This window comes from Verticillium nonalfalfae (assembly GCF_003724135.2).
Source record: "Verticillium nonalfalfae strain VnAa140/NRRL 66861 chromosome Unknown scaffold_42, whole genome shotgun sequence".
Lineage (NCBI taxonomy): Eukaryota > Fungi > Ascomycota > Sordariomycetes > Glomerellales > Plectosphaerellaceae > Verticillium > Verticillium nonalfalfae.
In genome coordinates this window covers 2,607-24,055 of record NW_021167267.1, presented here as the reverse complement: position 1 = coordinate 24,055, position 21,449 = coordinate 2,607, and the positions used below count along the sequence as shown (strand labels likewise).

General features: G+C 56.1%; 5 protein-coding genes across 5 annotated transcripts; 4 read left to right on the top strand and 1 right to left on the bottom strand.

Moving 5' to 3' along the window:
- Positions 1 to 345: 345 nt before the first annotated feature.
- On the top strand, positions 346 to 6,768 carry D7B24_006182 (uncharacterized protein; the record flags this gene model as incomplete). The annotated part of the gene is made up of 6 exons (XM_028640321.1): positions 346 to 818; positions 873 to 1,113; positions 1,177 to 1,533; positions 1,587 to 1,752; positions 1,820 to 6,321; positions 6,394 to 6,768. The coding sequence occupies 6 exons, from the start codon at positions 346 to 348 to the stop codon at positions 6,766 to 6,768; spliced, it is 6,114 nt and encodes a 2,037-aa protein (XP_028495433.1).
- Positions 6,769 to 7,268: 500 nt separating this feature from the next.
- D7B24_006181 (uncharacterized protein) lies at positions 7,269 to 8,895 on the top strand (the record flags this gene model as incomplete). The annotated part of the gene is made up of 2 exons (XM_028640320.1): positions 7,269 to 7,320; positions 7,388 to 8,895. The coding sequence occupies 2 exons, from the start codon at positions 7,269 to 7,271 to the stop codon at positions 8,893 to 8,895; spliced, it is 1,560 nt and encodes a 519-aa protein (XP_028495432.1).
- A 414-nt stretch (positions 8,896 to 9,309) lies between these two features.
- Positions 9,310 to 10,047, top strand: D7B24_006180 (uncharacterized protein; the record flags this gene model as incomplete). Its single annotated transcript, XM_028640319.1, has 1 exon — positions 9,310 to 10,047. One exon carries the CDS (start codon positions 9,310 to 9,312, stop codon positions 10,045 to 10,047), a length of 738 nt encoding a protein of 245 aa, XP_028495431.1.
- Positions 10,048 to 11,680: 1,633 nt separating this feature from the next.
- D7B24_006179 (uncharacterized protein) lies at positions 11,681 to 11,926 on the bottom strand (the record flags this gene model as incomplete). The annotated part of the gene is made up of 1 exon (XM_028640318.1): positions 11,681 to 11,926. The coding sequence occupies one exon, from the start codon at positions 11,924 to 11,926 to the stop codon at positions 11,681 to 11,683; it is 246 nt and encodes an 81-aa protein (XP_028495430.1).
- Positions 11,927 to 20,873: 8,947 nt separating this feature from the next.
- On the top strand, positions 20,874 to 21,183 carry D7B24_006178 (uncharacterized protein; the record flags this gene model as incomplete). The annotated part of the gene is made up of 2 exons (XM_028640317.1): positions 20,874 to 21,079; positions 21,141 to 21,183. 2 exons carry the CDS (start codon positions 20,874 to 20,876, stop codon positions 21,181 to 21,183), a joined length of 249 nt encoding a protein of 82 aa, XP_028495429.1.
- Between the last annotated feature and the right edge of the window lie 266 nt (positions 21,184 to 21,449).

Genomic DNA, 21,449 nt, shown 5'->3' with positions numbered 1-21,449 from the left:
TTTGGTCCCACGACCTTGTCGGTGATACAGAACACACCCGCACCCTGGCTTCAACTCCGACAGGGGGTGTAATCCTTCAGCCCCCACGAGGGATCTTCGTCAGCCCTCATCTGCTGGCTCGCGGGGCTAATTATCAGCTGCATTTCCTGCAGTGTACCCTGCCCGCGCATTTGGCTGACTTGCTTCGGCCTAGACTCGCAATGGCCAGACAGCTTACCCAGTTCAGCCCGTGATCACCTGCAAAGTCATCTAGTCATACTTGCGACTCATTTCGCTGCTTCACATGGGACAGCTGCATGCCACACTGTAGGCCAACAAGCCTGAGCAGAACCACACACAGCAACGATGGCGCGGGCGACATCACCAAAAAGCTCGCGATCCAGCAGTCATGAGAGCGGCGGCACTGAGCGACGCAGAGGCAAGATGTCCCAGGTCATTGAGTCGGAGGACGAAGGCTCGTCTGCAAACGATGATGAAGACGAAGACGAAGACGATGGACCCAACGGTGATGCCGCCTCCCTGAGAAGCAACTCGGAAGATGAGCTTGGTAGTCATGCCGACGACAGGTCGGACGCGGGGTCAACTCAAAGCCGCGACGCCATGGACGACATCAAATCTGGCGAGAAAGCCAAAGACAAAAGCGTCGACGAGAACGGCGACGGGAAAGCTGATACCACTACACCGCCGCCGCCGGAGAGCGTGAGAACACAATCACCGGCAGACCAGATTGCACCTATAGAATATGTGCCGTATGATGAGCCTGATTTTGGCCTCGTGGACGGGGATCGCGGCGTTCTTAAAGATGGCATAGACTTTGAGTTCGTCGCCTTTTCTACCTCTTATCCGTGTGGGCTGAGCTAACGTCGTCGCAGCGTTGTTCTCGTGCATGGCCTCCATGGCAGCAAGGCAACCACATGGTGTGATGAAGGGGAGTCGTGGAACAAAACTCTGATCAAAGAAGACCTGTTTGGTTATTGGACAGTCCGGGAACTATACTACTGGTACGAAACCAACTGGGAGTCAACTCACATTTACTTCCCTGACGGCATCAACGAGGAAGCACAGAAATTGGTGGATGAATTGGTGGAGGCGAGGAAAGGTCTCGACACAGAGGTAAGTGAGCACCTGTGTGAAGCGCCCCTTGCAAGATTATGCCTTACAGAAACGTTTCAATAGAAGCCCCGTCCAATCGTCTTCGTAGGCCATGATATCGGCGGCCTCATCGTCAAGAAAGCTCTTGTCATCGCAGCCTCAAATGCCGCCAAATATGGCAACATTCCTTGGGAGACGTCAACCCTGATCTTCTTATCAGTCCCAAACCGCATCAGAGAGCTGGAGCGACTAGAGGATGAGCTGATCGACCTAATCAGCACGGACACAACGATCCCGGGCCTGGTGCGCAAGGCGTCGCAACTGGCACGCGATATCAGGACGGTCAACGCCGAGTTTCTCGACACCAACATGCTGCTCCGCGCAAGCATTTTCAGCGTGTACTGTCGTGACAACCGCGACTTCGCGACTGAGAATGAAACAGTAAGCGCCTGTGCCATTTCAGACCGCGCAATATCCTCTGACCGGGCTCCCAGACTGGCTCGCCCTTCCCATTCAACAGATTCACGGCCGTCTTCGAGACGCCGTTTGAGTTTTGTTGCCACACATACAGATCGCACAAAAACATCACCCGTAAGCCAGCAAAAGGAGACTCAGACTGGCCCTTGGAAATCAAGAGGGTAATTAATGAACTCCCCTTTTGTAAGTTGTGCCCCCGCCCAAATTCTCCTTGCCGCAGACTGCTGCTGGTGTACTTACCAGTTACCAGATACAAACATCCATGATAGCATAGCAAGACCCAGTAAGAGGCTCCTCTCATCGACTCCTCCGATTTATCCATACTCGGGGAGGGATTATCACGAGGACCTGTATTCGTGGTTCATCGACCATGAATCATGCAACGAGTGGTTGGCAAGCAATCGAGGTCTCAGCATAATGCATGTGCATCATCAAGTCGAAGAGGCAGACAATAGTGCCTCGCAGTCCATCGGCGCTTCACGAGCTGTCGGCATGTCACAGGCCATCTTCACCTGCATATACACGTACCTCAAGGATCATCCATCCAAAGGAGAGAACTGGATATGCTACTTCCGTTTCGATAAGACCGATGCGCGTTACAGGGACATCAAGGCGATGCTCATAACATTTCTCACCATGATCATTTCCCGCTTTAGCTTTGACGTCGGCAGTGCTGCGGAGGGGATGGAAGATTTTGACAGGAACGTCAATGTTAGCGACCTGGTCGACATCTTCCAGGGCTTTATGGGGCTACGAGACAACTACAACACGGAGAAAATCACGTTTTGCGTCGGCTGTTTCGACCAGTGCGAGGAGGAGTCCCGCAACTGGTTTTTGAGAGAGTTGATCCGACTGGGAAGTCTCAAGGAAAGCCGTGACAAGTGGCTGTTCGACAGTAGCGATCCCGACTTCCTCAAGGCGGAGGAGGTGCCGTCTGGCGGTATTTGGAGGATCAACGCCGCAGACGCGGCGACGTGGCGTCCGCGCAGTCCGAGTTCCAACTCTCAGGCGAGTGTCAGCGTGCGAGGGTCCAGCCCAGTACCAGAGCCAGACGTGGCAGTTGCGGGATCTGTCGTCGGCGACGGGAATACCCAGAAGAGCGGCGATGCCGTTGTCGATGGCCCAGATATCCATCCTGATACAGAATCAAAGAAGGATGATGCCGAAGCTCCAGCTGCCGACCAGGTATCGAAAACGGATGGCGATATCCTCATTGAGATCCCTCAAAACACCTCAGAAACTCCAGCAGCGGATGATGACCCTGTAGCGGGCGAGGGAACCCCCACTTCAGAGGTTGACGATGCCGTGCCGGTCCCAGCCATGAACTCCCGGATTTTAAGGGTGCTGGATGACAGGCCAGTGCTCCACCACATCAAAGAGGAACTCAAGGCTCTAGTCTGCCAACATAAGGGCGAGACCACGAAACCCGCCTGTGCTGTTCTCGACTGGCTCTTCCGCAAGAGCCAACACGCCACAATGGCCACAGTCGAGGCGCTTGTCGCCAGGCCAAAGTCGCTTGGCCCTGATGAAGTTTTCCGGAGCATGCTTGACTTTGTCGACCAGGAGACCCAATCCCAGGCGCATAGGCTCGTCACTCTTCTTCGACACACACTGCGACCACTGTCGAGCCACGAAGCCGCCGTTGCTCTGACCGCCATGGCGCATCCTCGAGCGACACTCACGGGCGCTGATGTTGCGGGCATAATCGACCCTCTGCTTCACAACTTCCCAGGCGTTTTTGAGTTGAGAGGCCAAGAGATCTTCGTCTGGTCCCTCTTTGAACCATTGTCGGAAGAAATGGACTCGAAGGCCCATGGTGCGATGGCAGAGTTATGTTTACAGTACCTGCTCCAGCCGGACGTCCATCCTCTGATCGAAGAACACTCTGACAATGTTGCCAAAGACTCCTGGGTTGCTTTTGAGCCTCGTCGCGACTTTGTTTCCTATGCAGCCCGGTACTGGTTGGACCACTACCGTCTTGCCGGCTCGGACGCCCCCAAAGAGTACGCATACTCCTTCTTCGGCGACGTAAAGGCATCAAGGTCCTGGCGAGAGGCTGCCATCAGTCGTATGATGTTCGGATTTCCGCTTCGCCACTACTTTTCCCCCATTCCCCAGATTGCGTCGACAGGTCTTGACGATCTTCTTGATCGACGCCTCGAGGAGGACAAGGACTCGGCCACCTTTTCAGCGGACTGCGACCTCGCGTTGAGCGAGGCAGCATCCAGCAACCACAGTTCTGTCGTTTCTCTGCTCATCGAGAGAAGGGATCCGAGTCCAGCGGCACTCAAAGACGCCTTTCGATTCGCAGCCGGCGACGGATGCGACGCTGTCGTCGAGGTTCTCATCGAATACGCATCCCGTGACGGTAACGCCGCCAAAGTGGAATGGCCCGACAACTTGCTATCCCAGCTCAGTGACCTGGGGAGGCACGATCACTTGCGAAGACTCCTTGCGTTGGGCCTGAGTCCAGATCCCAAGGACTCCCACACTATGGAGCCATACTTTCCCTCGCCACTCTCCGTAGCTCTGTCCGGCCCTCACCTTGAGGCAACCAAAGTGCTTGTTGACGCCAAAGCCGACATTCTGGCGGTGGGGAAGAAAGGCGCTCGGCCCCTGACGGTAGCCTGTCTAGTCGGCGACCCTGAGATTGTCAGGCTTCTCATCGAAAAGGGCGCCGAAATCGAGGCGCAAGACGAGAACGGCGTGACAGCCCTGCAAGGCGCCACAGACTGGGGCCGGCTCAAAGCGGTCGAAGTCATGCTAGCACACGGGGCTGATCACTCCTATGGGCAGACCGACGACAAAGAGGCCAATTCGACAACTTGGAAACCCATCGTACAGGCCTCCCAGAATAATTACGCCAAAATTGTGGCCCTGCTCCTGTCCAAAGGGGCCGATGCCAACGCCAACGGACCCAGTGGCTGTGCGTTGTACCTCGCTGCCAGAGGAGGACATGTCGACGTTTGCAAGATGCTGCTTGAGAACGGGGCCGTAGCCAACGTGTCAACGACAGAATTTGCCTCGCCTCTCTCTGTTGCCGTTGAGACCGGCAAATTGGAACTCGTTCAGCTGCTGCTAGATCACGGGGCTGAGATTGAAGCTGTCTTCAAAGGCACCGGGGATGATGACACCAAAGACACGCCTTTGACCATCGCCGCAAGGCAAGGTTTGACAGAGATTGTGGAGCTTTTGCTGGAACGCGGGGCTAATCCGAATCACTACGAGGGTGATCTCGACCCCCCGTTGTACTTAGCAAGCTGGCGTGGCCATGTCCTGATCGTCAAGATGTTGCTCGAGAAGGGTGCGGACCCGAACGCACAGCTGGACGGCCAGGATTGGACCGCCGTTCATGCTGCGTATGACAACCCAGAAGCTATGCGGCTGCTGCTCGCAAAAGGGGGTGATCCGGATCGTGTGGCAGACTCGAGTACGGCCTTGCTTCTAGCAGTCAGGTGGGATAACTTGGGAACTCTGAAAGCGGTACTCGAGCGGTCCCCGCGACCGAATCTTGAGGCTGAGGATGACGAACATATGACGGCTCTATGCCGCGCGTGTCAGTCGTCATCAGATGATGCGCCAGAAATGATTCGAGCTCTCTTGGACGAAGGGGCGGACCCGAACCATGGCGCCGGTACGGACAACCTGCCTCTGCACCACTGTCTGAAGCAAGAGGCATGCTTGCAGGCATTGCTGGAATCCCGACCCCAACTGGATGCCAAAGACAGCCAAGGTGATTCGGCATTGCATCTTATCCCATTGCTTGCAACAGGGAACGTTCTTCGAAAATTAGTCATGGGAGGGGCAGACATTGAAGCTGTCAACAACGGTGGGTTGACACCTCTCGCAAAGGCCGTGAAAAGTCCCTTCAACGACGTGTCGGCCTTGTACTTAATCAAGAAAGGGGCCCAGCCGAACTTAACAGCTCCAGGTTTCGAAGGAATTCTCCACGAGGCTGTCCGAAACTGCGACCTTCCAGTGCTCAAAGCGCTCGTGAAAGCTGGTGCAGATGTCAACGCGCTCAGCGGTGAAACAGGTTCATCCATACTGTATCTGATGGCACGCTACTTGAGTAGCAGCATGACAGGGACCCGGGAGACGCTGGAGTATTTCGTGGAAGAGCTCGGTTTGCCGGTCAACATCTATGGTGGACCACTCGGGTGGCCATTGACGGCGGCGGCTCATAGGCCGGGCGTCGCCTTCGAGTACTTGCTGGAGCATGGGGCCAACACTGAAGTTGAGGATAGCATCGGTCGACGGCCAACACATGTGGCTGCAATAGGGCTAGATTTTGGGCCGGCATTGCGATCACTCATATCACGCGGTGCCTCGGTTTTGACGTCCGACAAGATGGGTTTGTTACCAGTGCACTACGCTGCTCACGGCGGGCACCCCGAACAGCTTGAAGTCCTGCTCGATCAACCGGGCGTTTTGGTCAACGCGCCCGACACTGACGGATGGACCCCGCTCATGTGGGCTTGTACCAACAGACGGTTCCCAGTCGAAAGGATCAACCTCTTAATCGCCAAGGGCGCAGATATATGGGCACGAGGAGATGGCTGGGACCATCAGTGGTCCCCGCTGCGACTGGCGAGGTTCAACGGCCTTGACGCAGAGGTTCAAGCTCTGCTGCAGCCGGACAGCGCAGCCAAAGGTAGTGAAGGTGTCGAGCCTGAACGAGTATGGGACGAAGAGTTTCACCAGATTGAGGAGGGCAATTGGTCACATGGCGAATGCTTTGCTTGCATGTCGGTGAGTCGTGCCCCGACATGGGACCAACCCTGACGGCCTTGGAGTCGTGAGCTGACGTGCGTTTGATCCTAGGACATGAGCGGAAAACGCTGGCGCTGCATATCGTGTCCCGTGGAATCTTTTGTTGAAATCTGCTTCAAATGTTATCGATACAAAGAGATGATCCACGGACAGCATGAATTCAAGGAAGAGGGATTCGAGTTTGAGCATGAGAGGTTGAAAAGTCTGGAAGCAGCTGGGGCGAACACGCCTTTTGGGGACCATGGCGATAATGCATCCGGATCGTTGTCAGATGATGGCGAGACCGAGCTCAGGATAACGAAGAGAGATCGCCGCGCAAGTCGCAGCAGCAACAGCGACAGTAGGAGCGACAGCAGTATCGGTATCGAGGACGAGGATAGTGACGAAGGCCTCAATGAGGACGAGAGTAGTGGGGACGAGAAGTAGAACGCCGACACATGTTGTATCCAAGGTAGAAAGAACGCTGCGGTAGGGCTTTGGATGAAGCTGATCTAGAGGCATCAGAGTACACCGCATCATCGCCCATGTGCATCAGGTGTATTCTCGACAGATACACCGACTCTATAATTGAATAACCGAGTCAGCAGGTCGGACGGCGCGTGGAGATCCAGCCCGCACTGTGTCTGAACCTGTTTGAGGGGCAGCAGGTACCACGCATCTATCTTATCACCTGGACCTTCCCCTCTATCCCAACTCCATCCCGTGACGTTCGTCATCCAGGCCCAGGGCCGTCAAACAACGCGCAGACTACGCAACAACACCCTGCCTCGATCAGCTCTTCGCGACAGCAAACCGCCCTCCCTTCCGACTTTCGTTGTCTTTCAACATCCGAATGCGCTCTTCGCCGATTTAGCTCTACCTTCCCACGCCAGGCTGAGGACCTCTGGTAGGCCTCCTTGACCTCAACTCCCCACCATCGACCAGCCATGTCTCTCTTCGCCGCACAGCTTCACCCAGGCCGGGCCTTGGGGTTCCTCAGTATGCTATTCCACGACCTTGTGCTTGGCTCTTCATCATTCCGCTGCTAATCAGCACGTCCTGTCAGTTCTCGGCGCCTCGCTCCATGATGTCCTGACCAGACTCAAGGCCGAACCCCAACGCTTCCCGCAGCTCGACCTCGCTTACTCTCGTGAACGTCCAATAGAGGACCCTGTGTCTCTCACCCTCCCTGCCAACGGCCTGCGCTTGCGCTTCGACGGACCAGAGCAGCGTCTGCGACTGATTGAGATCATCGACTTCACGAAGAACCACATCACGTTCAAAGATCGTGACCTTGTCAAACCTGCGAACGCGCAAGGTCCGCCCTCGTCGCCCACGCCCGGAGAATCGAGTGCCGGACCCACGTTTCGACATATATACCACCGGCTTCTGGGCCCGACCTATGGCGGCGAGTACATTCCTCCGACGGCTGACTCGCCGGACGACGTGGGAAACTACGTGCTGTCGTACCCAGGCGTGGCCTTCACCTTTCGCCTCGCGCAGTCGGCCTACTCGCCCAACAAGGACGTCGTCTCTCTCCTCTCATCCTCCGCCGCCCAGATAGCGACGTCTATGGCTGTCTTCGCCGGCGACTCGTGGTCACAGGCGCGAGAGAACATCTGGAGCGAGATCCTCCCCAGCATCAAAACGGTACCTGTTCTTCCAAGGGGGAAGGACGTGGTACCCGATGAGATATCGCTCGTCAAGATACACGGGGGTGGAAAGATTCAGCTCTTTCGTAAGTGGACGGGCGCATCCTTCTGGGTCAGGCTCGGCGAGACGACGCCTCAGGAGCTCGTGGCCGAGCTGGGACCCCCGAATGCGACATACCGCAAGAACGACCAGAGAATGACCATTCACAAGATCCGCACCGCAAGTCACAGCCGCACGCGCGCCAACGGGACGGATACTACGCGCCCTGACGAGCTGACTGACACGGATCAGTCGTCGGCGCACACGGGCTCCGATGACTCCAACGACGAAGTTGTTGAGGACGATGCCGTGGGCCGCGTAGGTGGCGAGTGTTTTTACAACTATTTCTACCTCGGGTTTGATGTCCTCGTTTCGACACCTAATCCGCCATCACAGCCTCCCCCAACCACTGACACGACGACACTGCCGCCGAGCAGCACGGCGATCTCCGAGTCCCCAGACCGGCTCGTAGCGACAAAGTTGGTGCTTCACGGAAACGTGCCGGGTTCCTACGAGTTCAACCGTCATCGGAGGTGTCGGTGGGAGATTAGCTATCTTGAGGATGACGCTGCTGGTACAATAACAGCCAACTCGGAGGCCAGGTTCACGGACATCGAAGAGAGGCTGCACGAAGCGTGGAAGGGCCTACTACCAAGCGGAGATGGGACGCAGAGGCAACGGGGCATGGTATTGAACCGTGGATGGGGCGATAGCCCCGGAAGCAGCGTCGAGTTTCTCGGTGGCTGGGAAGACAGCGGCGGCCATGGTGGCGTGCAGAAGCTGGACGGCGGTGATGATTCGACCACGACGCTTTATGGTTTCCCAGGGCTCGTGTTTGAAGTTCTCAAGAACGGGTTGGTTAACACATTGACGGTATTCTAGGCATGGTTCTTTTTTCTTTCTACGCAAGGTTGCGAAAGGCGTTGAACCCGGCAGGCGTATGATCATGGTCCCCTTTGGGGGGGGCAGAGGGGTGGCAAATAGGTCAGGCGCTGTAGAGTCCTCTTGTTGATAGTACTGCTGCAATTATTGACTATTGATTCTTTACAACCAAACTCGATTCGCAATCTCGTCAGAAGTGATATGGCACATAGAGAGCAGCCTAGCTGACTTCTGGTACTGAACACACGCTTCAGCCGCATGCACTGTGTACGGGCTGTTCAGGTAGTTAGCCACACTGTATCATGGTCCATCGCTAGTGGGCATGTTCAACGAGCTTCATCACCCTCTTCGCTACCTACCGTACTCAACCATGCGCCCCACGGCGCCAGTCGCGCTGCCTGCCGATACCTCGCCATGGGCACTCCCGAATTCGATCGGTTCTTTGACCTTCCCCCTGAGATTCGCGAGGAGATCATTTCCTACCTCACCACCGCCCCAGATCTCATACCCCTCAACCCTCTGACGCCTTGCACCCCCTTCCCTCACGATCTCTTCCTCTCTCACCCCCTCCTCCATGCGACGGCCTCGTTGCTCTACTACACCTCCAACACGTTCATCCTGGACCTGACAGCCCACGCCCGCGCCGCCACCGAACGCGCCCTCGCCGACCCCTACCACAACATCCTCCTGACCCCCTCCGCCCGCCGCCGCATCCGCCACCTCACATTCCGCCCCGCCCGCCTCGGCACAGCCTTCACGGCCCTCGTGCTGCCGGCCCTGACAGACATGATCCTCGCCGGCAGCCTCCGCCATCTGACGGTCCTGATGCCCGTCCGCCGGCACCGCGGCCCCGTAGCCCCGAACCGTCCCGCCCCGCCGCCGACGCAGACCGAGCGCGCCGAGGATGCCGCCTTTGCGTCGTCGCCCGCCTTCCGCGCCCTGCTGCGCCTGCTCGCCGACCCGGACCTCGAGACGGCGCGGCTGACGGTCCTGGCCGCGCACAGGCCGCTGTGGTGCGCGTACCACGACGAGGGGGCCGCGTGCTGCTACGCCGGGCGCGGCCGCGGCGTGGCTGACGTGGACTGGCGGGCTCTGGCGGCCGAGTGCGCGGGCGAGGACCCGGAGCTGCACATTGCACGGGTGGGGAGATGAAGCCTTTCCTGGCGTCGGCAGTGATCAGATCTTCGCACGGCGCAACATCTCGGGCTCTGGCTTGTCACGCAGGCTGTGATCCTGCGGCAAGCTGATGGTCATCTGCAGCCAATCCCCCATCGCAATCCCTATACACAGTGCCTGCAGCTACATTGTCTGCCAGAGAGCAAGCTAGTGTGGACGCTTTCCAAAGCGCGAAACTCGCTCTCACTCACAAAGGGTCGTCAGCATCATGCAAGCCGACGCTCACACGTGAGAAGCGCAGAGTCAAGATGGCTTCGCAGCGGAAAACAAACATGCACGATTCGCAATCCTGTCCACAGGGGAAAGCCGCTTTGGTCCGTCCGACCTTCGCTATTCTTATCCTGAAGCTCTCCCTATCACCGTGACAAGGCCGCGTTCCAGAAAGCAAAGCAAGCCAAGCGGGACAGACCACAAAAACAAAAAAAAAAAAAAGATCAGATGGCACCGCCGAACGAGCCGCACGAACCACACACTTCTCCTATCCCCCTAAATATAGGTAGGTAGCCAAGCAAGCGCATCAACGCTCGTTTTAAGCTTGTTTCCCACACCATGACCCATCACCACACGAAACAAAACATCCCACCCGCCAGCCCGGCCGGGCCCCCAATCCTCACCACTCCGCCATGATCTCGTCGCCGCAAACACCGAATGTCCCCCCCCTCCTACAAAGTACGGCATGGGAATTAGTAACAGGGCAGAAAACAAGCCACCCGCTCGCTCTACAGTCGTCCCGCCCCGCGCTTCCCGTCCGTGCCACACACGCCCCCTCCTTTGTCCACCTTGCCAGCAAAGCGTACGCATGTGTGTATGTGTGTGCAACCAGAGACCGATTGCTGAGAAGTTGACCGATTTCCATGACTAGCTCGATTCGCAAAGCAGACACGCACAGTCGTCCTTCCCACCCAAACCCCCACAGCTCATCAATGCCGTGGCACATTGTCACGGGCACTGATGGTCTTTCCCCTCCGTGACCCCCCATTCCTCACCAATTTAGACTTAGACTCATCTCACACGCGTGAGACATGCCCGTCTCATCCCGCCCCTCGGCACATTCACCGCCACGATCGACACCACCGCAGCTTCTTCCGCCGCCCTCGTCATCAGGCATGCTGCTGAACCCAGCCAAGGCCTGCCTGGCACGGCACCTGATTGACATTCGGGCCAAACAGAGAATGTCGACGACGGGCATATTTCACATGCCAAGAGGCCAGGAAAGAGACAGTGAGGCGACAAAACCAACACGGCCAGGCCGGCATGATTAGGTTGATGCGCAAGCAAAGTCAAAACTTCATGTCGTCATTTGTGTGTTCTGTGAGGCTTCCAAGTTGTTATCGCTTTCTGGAGTACCGACCGCCCTAAAGATTTGACAGGCAAACAAAAAGCAATATCCCATTCTAGCGCTGACTCCCCAAGCTCCCGTCGTAGGTTCCACCAGATAAACTCGAAACCCATGAAAGACAAAACATGCTCGCTGCCTGCATTCCCGTTTCCCCGCGTCCACATGTCAGCCTCGCCCTCAGATGCCCTGCATCATCAGCCGTTGTCATGCAACGGGCGCTTGTCATGATCCAGCATGGTAACGAATGTCCCTGCTGACAAGAGCGACGATTTACTCGCGGTCATCAGGGTGCTCGCCGTAGTGAACGGGGCCCAGGCGCAGGAACTGCAGGCCGGCGGCGTTCGAGTTGGAGCTGCTCACGCTGGAAGAGCGGCGAGCAAGAGGGCGGCTCGCATCAGGAGCTTGAGGATAGGTGGAAGAGGTAGTAGGCGCCAGCGAAAGGAAGTTGGTAGGGCGGCCGGGGACGGCGAAGCTGCTCGCCTGCTCGAGCTGAGGGGAGGAAGAAGGAGAAGACATTGTGAATGATGTTTGTCGGTTGGCTAAAACGGCGTCGTAGGTGTTCAAACGTAGGAGTGTATTTTCGAGAGGTTGTGTTTGTGCGAGATGCAGGTTGGTAGCTTGGGCTGATGAAGAAGAGATGGACTGTTGGATGCAGCAGGACAGCATCTCATATTTATATACCAGGCCACACACGGCGGTAGACTGAGCACCACCAGCTCGGACGTGATGAGCTAAGTTTCCAAGGGTGTCAGGCCACCTCAGCACCACGACAGGTGGCCACAGGAATGCCGCCTCGAGCAGAGGGTGGACGACCGTCTCGGGCTGGGAGGGGGGAGACGTGCAGGCGGGGAGCGACCTGAGATCAGAACCACCCCCAAAACCAGTGCTCGGCCGAAGATGCCAAAAAAAAAGACCCCCACTGTACCGAAGGCCACGGTGTTTCACCCACCTTCTGCGCCCAAATCAGAGACGATGGGGCCGCAAAAGCTCCATGACCCAGGCCCAAAAAAGAATCTGGATCGCATCTTCGTCTCGAGACCCCCTCACATCATTTCGCAGTGTCTCTCGTTCTGTCCCCGCTGCGGCCTGCCGCGCCAGTAACAACAGCGCGCGCTCGCTCGCACACACACGTGGGGCCGAAATTCAGTCAATTGGCCCTCCGTTGAAGAGAGCAACAGAGGCGCAATGATGATAGAGGAATGCGTAAGAGAAAAGCCGCTGTTGCCCCCAGTGCCAATGGTACCCGCAGGTGGCGCAAGGGTGGTGCAGCTGGTGCTGGACACCCAGTAGAGAGAGAAAATTGGAGGTTGTCATGTGTCGCGCGGGGCGCGGGGAGCGAGCCCCAGGTAAGAGGTCATCACAGGTGGTTTCTACGACTCCAGAAAATCGACGGCGCCGGCCCGGCGTGGATATCGTAGCATCGTCAGCAGATGTGGAGACATTCGGCTCAGATGTCAGATTGTCTTTCCATGTGCTCCGAGCCAAGAAGCCGGTTCAACGGTGCCCTGGCCGTCTTCCATTGGGTCTCCGGCGCATGTCAAGAGGATTTCTCGGAACGACGATAATCACCGCAGCTGGAGCCGGTCGCCCGCCTGCTTGCCGATGCCTTACCGAGCCTTACTGTGCCAGTGACAGTGTGCCACACACTCTCACGGTGCCGGGCATACGGCAATTTTTCCTTTCCGTCTACCATTTTCTCGTGCATTCTGTGTATTCCGTGCTCGCAGGTGAAAGGGTGTGGAGGTGCGGGGGTCAGTCGGCAATCTTCTCCTTGCCAGCGATTCACACCCAGTCATTGTCCACCATTAGCCCTCATAAAGGTTGTCCGAGTCTAGCCGGGGAGCAACAGGCCTGGCATTTTCCTGGCCTTGGCAAGTTTTAGTCCTCGGTGTCACTTGCAAGTCAGGTATGTGATTTTCGGGGGAGGATCTCGTGACCTGCAAGTATGTTCCCTCGACAGCTCGTGCTCGACTCACCTTCCACCGGGTATGCATCTCGAAAGGGGACTGCAGACTCATCAAATCAGCTGACAGGCCATGCGTTTTCAGGTCATGACGAGGCTTCAACCACTCCACCTCCAACCCATGACCACCGCACCACTTAAGGACAGCCGTTTGGCCGGCATATGGTGAGTGACGAAAGCTAGATCACTTCACCACTTGTAACGCATTGAACGGTCAAGTCGGCTGGCGTTGCCTACTTCTTCGGGTTCGTGGTTGGCCCTGCAAGGATGGAAGCGTCCGTCGTCGTATCGGTTTGCCCTCTTCTTCTGAGGTAGAGGCTGGCTTCACGTGGCAAAAAAAGAATGTAGCCAAGTGCTATTCGATCTGCCCGAGTCTTCCACAGGCTTTGACGGATCAATCTGCATTCCCGAGATGATTGACCCAACAGAGGCCAGATCTGAAGAGACTAGAATCTGCCCACTCTCAAGACGAATGACGGTAGGTTCCGCGGCTGCTAAGGTCGCCAGCTATGCGACCAGACGGGCCGCGGCCGCGGCACCCCTGGGAGCTTGGCATCCAACTGAGTCAATTTCAACTTCGTTGATGACCGGCATGCCGCATCGTCCCATGAACAGACCAACTCATCACCGGCTTGAAGTCCCTGCCGAGCCAACAGTCCTGTTGAGGGGTGGCCGGAGTGCGCTATACTGCCACAAAAGAAAGGCATTGTGATTCGGTCATGCATTAGCGGAGATGATTTGGCAGTGTTACCCGAGCGGCGAGCAAAGCAGAGTTTTTCCAATAGTACCAGGGGTGACTTGGAACCCCCTCTCAAGCCACAGAAGAGGCATGGAGCTGGTCAACGTAGGCAGGAAACTGATTGTGCTAGCCGGAGGTCTCATCCGGCCAGGCAATTGATTTGTGGGGGGCGGGGATTACGAGTGCCACATGTTGTTGGTATTGATGGGTGTCAGGGTCAACCAGAACGGGGATATTTCGCCTGTTTCGATCAGCTTCATGGGGCACAATAGCCTCGGGCAGACGCCATCATCCTCGATACAGCCCTGCTCGACTGGTTACGGAAAGATCGGTCCGTTAACAGTATGTCGACCGCGTTGTCTCGAGGTCAGACGCTGCAACCGTGTTGGTGACGGTGTGGTTCAACCTGCAGGTTCATCTTAGCCGTGAGCAGACCGCGCGCCGCAGGCCTCAGGCGTTCGGCGTTATACAATCATCTAGCCAGACCGCCATGTTCGATTGTGCCAGGGGTTTCGCTTTTCGACATGGCCGCAGCTTGATATGGAAGTTGAGAGGCAAGACCAATCACGAAGTGGTATGTTGAATCGCATACGATCTTGTGCTGGACACCTGATCGTATAGAGCTGGGCTGTTCCTTGTTTCCGTGATCAATAGTCGGCACGTTACAAATTACGTCGTCGATAGCAGTTGTCTGTGGTCGTCTTAAAAGGGGCGTGCGGCTACTCGAGCGGTAGTAGTGGCTGATGGCCGAGTCGTGAACTGGCCTCGGCGCTTAGGTCAGAATGTTGGTGCTGATTGGTGGTTGCCAGCGCGCATGCGGTTTCGTCACACGCTTATCGCATGCCCAGGTGTTGGAGCTCGTCTGTTGCGTTTCCGAGCGGGAAAATTGATGCCTCGATGACCTCTTCTTGTGTTTGTCCCCGCAAGCCGGTCCTGGAGGTGGGCACGGGGCCGGTCGAAGTGGCTTCTGGCATGCAACTTAGTCTGTCAGGTATCCACCAAATGCAACTTGTCCACCGCGTTAATGAGCGGTAGACAACCGATACACGCCTCTTGCGTGCTTAGCTCGTCTCGTTTGTCGGCGCAGACGACCTGAATGAGCTCATGATGCACGCAATGCATGCGCATGTAGAGGCAGCCTGCCAACGTAGGTCAAGCTCTGGTTGAACCTGGCAAGTTGAGAAGGCGCGCGTGCCTGATGGTAGAAACCTTGTTACCCCCCTCCCCCCTCCCTCATCTTACCTACTGTATTGGCAGCAGTCGGCGATCGATTATGATGGCTTGCCACAGTCCACAATGGACGGTCCAACAAGCGTGGTGAGGCATATGCGTGAGCTTCCGCCACTGTTGGCATCCCGCAACGGACACGACTGGCTCTATCCCATAGCGAATACTCGTGCGGTCATGGGTAATTCTGTGGAGAAACCTTGAAAGTGGTTGAATTACTGACTCCCCCCTCCCGCGCCGGTAGACGATTGCAGCTCAGTTCGGAGCACGACGGAGGAGTTGCATACCTCAGCAATGCTGATGGTGGCTGCGCAGGCAGGTGCTTGTTCTAGAAGGTGCCCGACTGCCGTAGAGTCAACTATGTAAAGCCGAACGAAAGTCTTCATTCATGGCTACACCTGTGTATTGACACGAAACGGATTGAAGATGCGGCGCTGCACTCTTGCCTGCCGTAGTCCGTTGGGTTGGGAGCCAAGTGAGGTTGATAGGGTTGGCTAATTCAGCAAAATTAATGACTTTGGGACCACGAGGGTGATGCCTGACCAGGAGAGCTCACAGATGATGCCGGTAGAGAAGAGGGGGTTGCAGGTCGGCCGCATGAAGGCTTTGAGCATGGTTCGATGGATCGGTAACTCCAGCTTGCGTCAGTGGTCTTCGATTTGCGGCCAAACGAGTCAGGACGCAGGCGTTGGTTTTTTATCTAAGCGGACAGCCAACACGAGCTCCCAACCAACAGAATCTCGGTGAGAGTTAGTTGTTTTGTGATGGACGCCTTGAAAGCCGAAAAGAGACGAGGCGGCATGGTGGGAGACCACCTCTCTTCGTAATGTCCCGCGCGGAGGCTGCATAACCTTGCTCTGCCCAGACCTCAGAGCTTTAAGCTATTTTCAATCAAACTCGAGATAGTTGAGCCGACGGGAGACAAACTTGGTCAGCGGCATGCCGAGACAGTCAGGGGCAGGGAATGAGTGATGGTGCGCAGGAGCTGGCCAGCTGCCCGTGGACCATGATCGCGCCACCACTAGGGCTAGTAACAAATCGAGCGACGGCATCTTCAATCAGTTCGCCCTCGCTTTGACGACTCCGCTCCATGTTTCATCCGAGAGAGGAAGGTGGAAGGTCGACGACGTGTCCACGGGGGGCGGTGATGTTGGTGATATTGCCCCAAGCTAGCCAGAGCTGAAGAACTGGCGCACTTTGGTGGTGTGCGTCTGGCTACAGGCACCTACCCTTCGTTATGCTTGGAGACCATCAAGTATGTCTAGAGAAGGAGTCAATCGTCAAGTCAAAACCCGGAATGACTCAAGCACCGACAAAAAGCAAAGACAGTCGTGTTGATGAGGTGCGCGAGAAGTAGAACTGGGGCGTCATCCCGAATCAATCCTGACCCCAGCATCACTTGCCTCCAGGGTTCGTCTCGTGACCGTTGTCGTTCAGAACCGAGAGCCAGGAGCCAGGAGCGTTGGGAGAAAAGAGGACAGGGAAGCACTCACCAGATGCAGGCAGTCGCTGCCTCATTGTACCATTGCCATGTGTATCGAACCTGCCCAGTTCCAGGTCCTGTCTGCCTGCAGCGACATGGCAACCTATGTACTTGTACCTAGGTAGACAGGGGTAGGCGAAGTGGTGGTGATGCACTTGACACAGTGCGTCCGTGCAGAATGCCGCTTCTCATTGCTCTAGAACTCAAATCACAAGTCAAAGGCGAGAACGATAATATACCCCCACACACCTCTAACACTGTGTGCAATCCCCCAGAGCCGCCATATGCACAGGCCCCCCTCCCCCTCAACCACCCCAGCTCCCCGTCACCTTTTTCACTCCAGGTACGAGGAGTAGGCATGGTGATTGTCGCCCCGTTGGTCTAGATGCATCTTTGTGCACTACTTCCACTCACGAATGCAGTTGCTAAGTCAACATGGAGAAAGAGGAGGTTGAATAATCGATGAAGACAGGTATTCAACCACTCGACGACATGGCAAAATCGATGTCATACAGAGAACAGGCAGTGTGGCAGGGGTTCCAGAAGCCAGGGCATCATCTCGACCCGTGTGTTGTTCAATGATTCCGATGTACCTACCTACGTTGGACTTGCCATGCAAGCTTGCGATTGCACTCACGTTGTCAACGATCAATCGACGTCGGTCGGTTCTCAACACCTTCTGCCCCGGACCAAACAGGCCGATCTCGACCTTGCCAGTTCCGGGAGCCCTGTTGAGCAGTCGGTACGGCTTGGGACTTCATTCCTTGCTTGCGCATGGGGCCGTCGTCGACAAGCTGGCTCGGCTCGACTCAGGCATGCCAGCTACCAATGCAATGCAGAACGACCACCATCGCCACGCCCCTCTTCGTCGGCGGCGCCATCCCGCCTTCAGATCGACATGGTCAGAATAATGTGATAGTGATGACCTCGCTGTCCCTGCGTCCTACAGGGCACGGCTGCGTACATCGCGGACAGCGGGCCGGGGAAGGGTCATTTGCATTGCACACACGCACAAAGTTGCGGGTTCACTTTGTGTGCACATGAAAGCAAAAGAAAAAAAAAGAGAAACACGCACATCTGGTACAGCTTGCAAGAAGTACAGCATCCGACGAACCCACCGCACCACGTCGCCGCACACGAAGTTCTTGATCCGATGCTGCAGCGTCGCATAAGGCAGAAAACCATTCCCCATGGCCTTGAAGCAGGCAAAGCTGGTCGCTGGTCAGACAGTCCGTTGTGTAGTCATCAAGCCTGCGCAGATCGAGCCAACACAGCGAGTCTCCAGATTCGATTTTCTTCTGCCCAGTTTCCCTGTCAAGGAGAGCTGCTAATCTCATGCATCACCGCAATCAAAAGCAGGCGGGGGACCGGCCACGTCCATGACATGGACTAGCCGACGTACATGAACCGACGCATTCACACGCTGGCACGCGGTTGGCAGAGTGTCAAATATGGAGACCTTGATACACCGACGCACGCACGTACCCTCTCTAATTGAAAGTCAGATCGGGCCTGGCTGGGGACACCCCGGAACCAGACCAACTGATGATCGCGTTTTGACACTCCCAGAGCTCGCACCGCGGGCATGCTATTTCTTGGGGAAATCGTCTCTTCTCTGCCCTCCACCCGGCCCTCCCCTGCATGTACATTGAATCCTTGTCCTTGTCTGGCAGCATGACTGGCGGACGTGGTCAGGCGCAGGCCGCTCAAGCAGCGAAGGAAAGGAATACGATGTCTTCTTTTCTCATCGTTCTCTCCGTAGCTCCCTTGGCGTGTTTTCCTCGTTCGATTGCTTTGTCCCTCGAGCCGGCTCAGCAAGCCACACATCTCTGGCGTCGCTTCTCCGGGCTTTTAATCAGCAGCTAGGCTCACAGGGGCTTGAAGAAGGCGATTAAAAGAACAAAGGCATCCTAGTACTGGCCATGCCTGAACCAGTTAACCACGGAACACGCACTGCGGCGCTGCCATGTGTGACATCTTAGCGGTCCATAGCGCATCTCTGTAGCACAAGCTCGACGTACAAGACTACCTAGGTACCTACAGATTCAAAAGCAAGGGTCGACAACCTTCCTGTGAAGCACCTTTCTGCGTATCCGGTCCGAAAAGAAGCAGACAAGGTAAGCCAACCTTGCCAAAGCGTTGCTGACCGCGGATTGTGATATCGAAGCAGGTTCGGCCTGGGCGATTGCAGGGAGGCTAGACTGCCTGCCTGCCTCCCCTGCCTTGCTTTACCTGCCCATCTGTCTATTGTACGTAGATTACCTAGCTCTCGCTTTCCCCCGTTACTTCCTTGCCTGAACACACATTTCAGACGGCACATGGGGGTCTCCTGCCTACCTTACCGTAGGTGCAGTTGGCGCGCCTGCTCGCCACAAATCGGAAGCAGGCCCTGCAACCAGCCCCCCCCTTGCTTGCCTCGAGTGACCTGGGCGGGCGCGCTGTGGCGTCCAGGTAGTTCTCCCGCATCTTTACCGCGATCCCAATTAGGATATGACAGTACGTAGAACAATGGGGCAGTAGCGGGTACCTATCGCGGAGGATTATGAATATCTGCATCTGCCTTCACCATGCGTGAGCGGGGCCCTCCAACCAGCAGCCCGTCTCTTCTCCCACACACAAGTTGTGACACGACCAACACTCGCTCATCGCGTAATATTCCATCTCTCAGCCTGGGTCAACCACTTCTCAACGTGGTTTTTCATCTTTCACCAACGACTCAACCGGGCCGCCCCGTACTCTCTGTGTTGGCAGTTGCTCCATTGGGGGCTCCATGATCAGACGGTCAACTTCCTGCCCAGGAGACCATCTCCAGTCAGCCCTTGCAACGGGATAGCTGAAATTGCCTGCTTCTCTGGACACCGGACTTGCCGTCGAGGCATTGCGTCAAGTGTCCAACACCCTGTGCATGCACGCACCTACCTGGTCAGTTGGGGGGGGAAACGCAGAAATACCGAGCCCAAGGCACGAGGCCACCCAGCAGCGACGGCAGCAGCAGCAGTAGGTTGATGCAACACACACCAGGGATCCCTTCCAAACCACTCACACGCACACACCCACACCATATGCACACACCTTGAGACGAATTACTACGCACCAACTACGGATCGTCTTCCAGAAGCTCTAGGTCAGACGCCACCCCCTCTACGCTGGTTGTCACCTGCGCATGCACTCCTCATAGTAGCTAGCGTGGTCTTTTGTATCTCTTAGAAACCTGCGTCGACTTTCTGGTGGGAAGATCGAGAAGAGCACAAAAAAAAAGGTACCCCGGCCCCATCACCCACTTCGGTTGTGGTGTAGGTTGTCGATACTTCTGCTAGACCCAACCGCAGGCCCATCACTCCACGGCCTCCCACCCTTACGCTCCCTGGCAGGCATCTCCCGCACCGGCGCGGTTTAAATCGACGCAGTACCCATCTGGCCCGCCTGGAGGCCCCGTTGCCTCTGCATGTACCTCGACCGAGAGAGGTACAAGTTCTCTGTCTTCTGACCTGCGCCCGACTTTGCCATATTTCCCTCCACCGCCAGCTCACACACATCTCCCTGCGGCTGTGATACCGGGTCCTCAATGAACCAACATACATACCACCCAGTTAGCACCTCCAACATCACCACTGCGGGAGTGCAAGCAACCAACCGTCATTATCTAGACTTCCATTCGGCCCCGTCGGTGAAATCATTTCGCCCTATTGCACTTGCATGGTTGGAAAGGATTGACGATGGCAAACAAGTCAGCTCGCACCATTATACGTTCACTCTCAAGTCAATAGCCAATGTCTGGCTGTCGTGTCACAGAGTCATATAAAGGCCCAAAGACATCGCCTCTGCGAAAAAAAGAAATCCTTCGACTCCAAGCAGCTCCTACATCATCATCACCACTGGGCACCCTGGCACATTTCGAGATTCTTTTCAAGTCACCAGTCTTCAGCTTTACACAGCACGAAGACCAAACCTCACATCTTATCTCCTCAACGTCTCTCTTAAAGTACCCTGTTCCATTAGACGCGCCCTCGACCTAGTCACCGACATCCACCGGTCATCACCTCGAGCCAAAATGTGTTCCAAGATCTTTACCGTCTTCAGGTGCAACCACAGCTCACCCTCGTACCCTCCTGCCGAGACATCTTGCGCCTCTTTCAGGAGCGCCATCGCTCGCGCGAACCAGTCGAACCAGCCAGTTGAGAGCTGCCCCAACTACAACGAGGTCAAGGATGAGAAGGATTCATACTGCCCCGATTGCCAAGCTGCCGGCCGTGGATCGTAGGTTGGTGACCTTTGTATGCACATAACTACATGACGATCACCTAACAGTCTAAAAAAGACCTCCACCCTCCACGGTTCGCTACCGAAGTCGCAAGCTCTGATGAGGAGCCATCCCTATAGTATGGACCCTCAACAACAGCTCGCATCTATCAGCGAAGCCGACGCACACGAGATAAGTAGACTCGACTGGTCGGGTTTTGTCTCCCTTCTACACCAATACGTCTTCGGATGAGCTGGCCTGCAGCGCAAGACCAGCTGGAGGATAATGACTGCAAGTGTGATGCCGTCATGACAGCAGGCAGGACACGTCATTCTCTTCAGCTTTCTACCCTTTTCCACCTTCGACTTTTCCCATTCACTTTTTCTC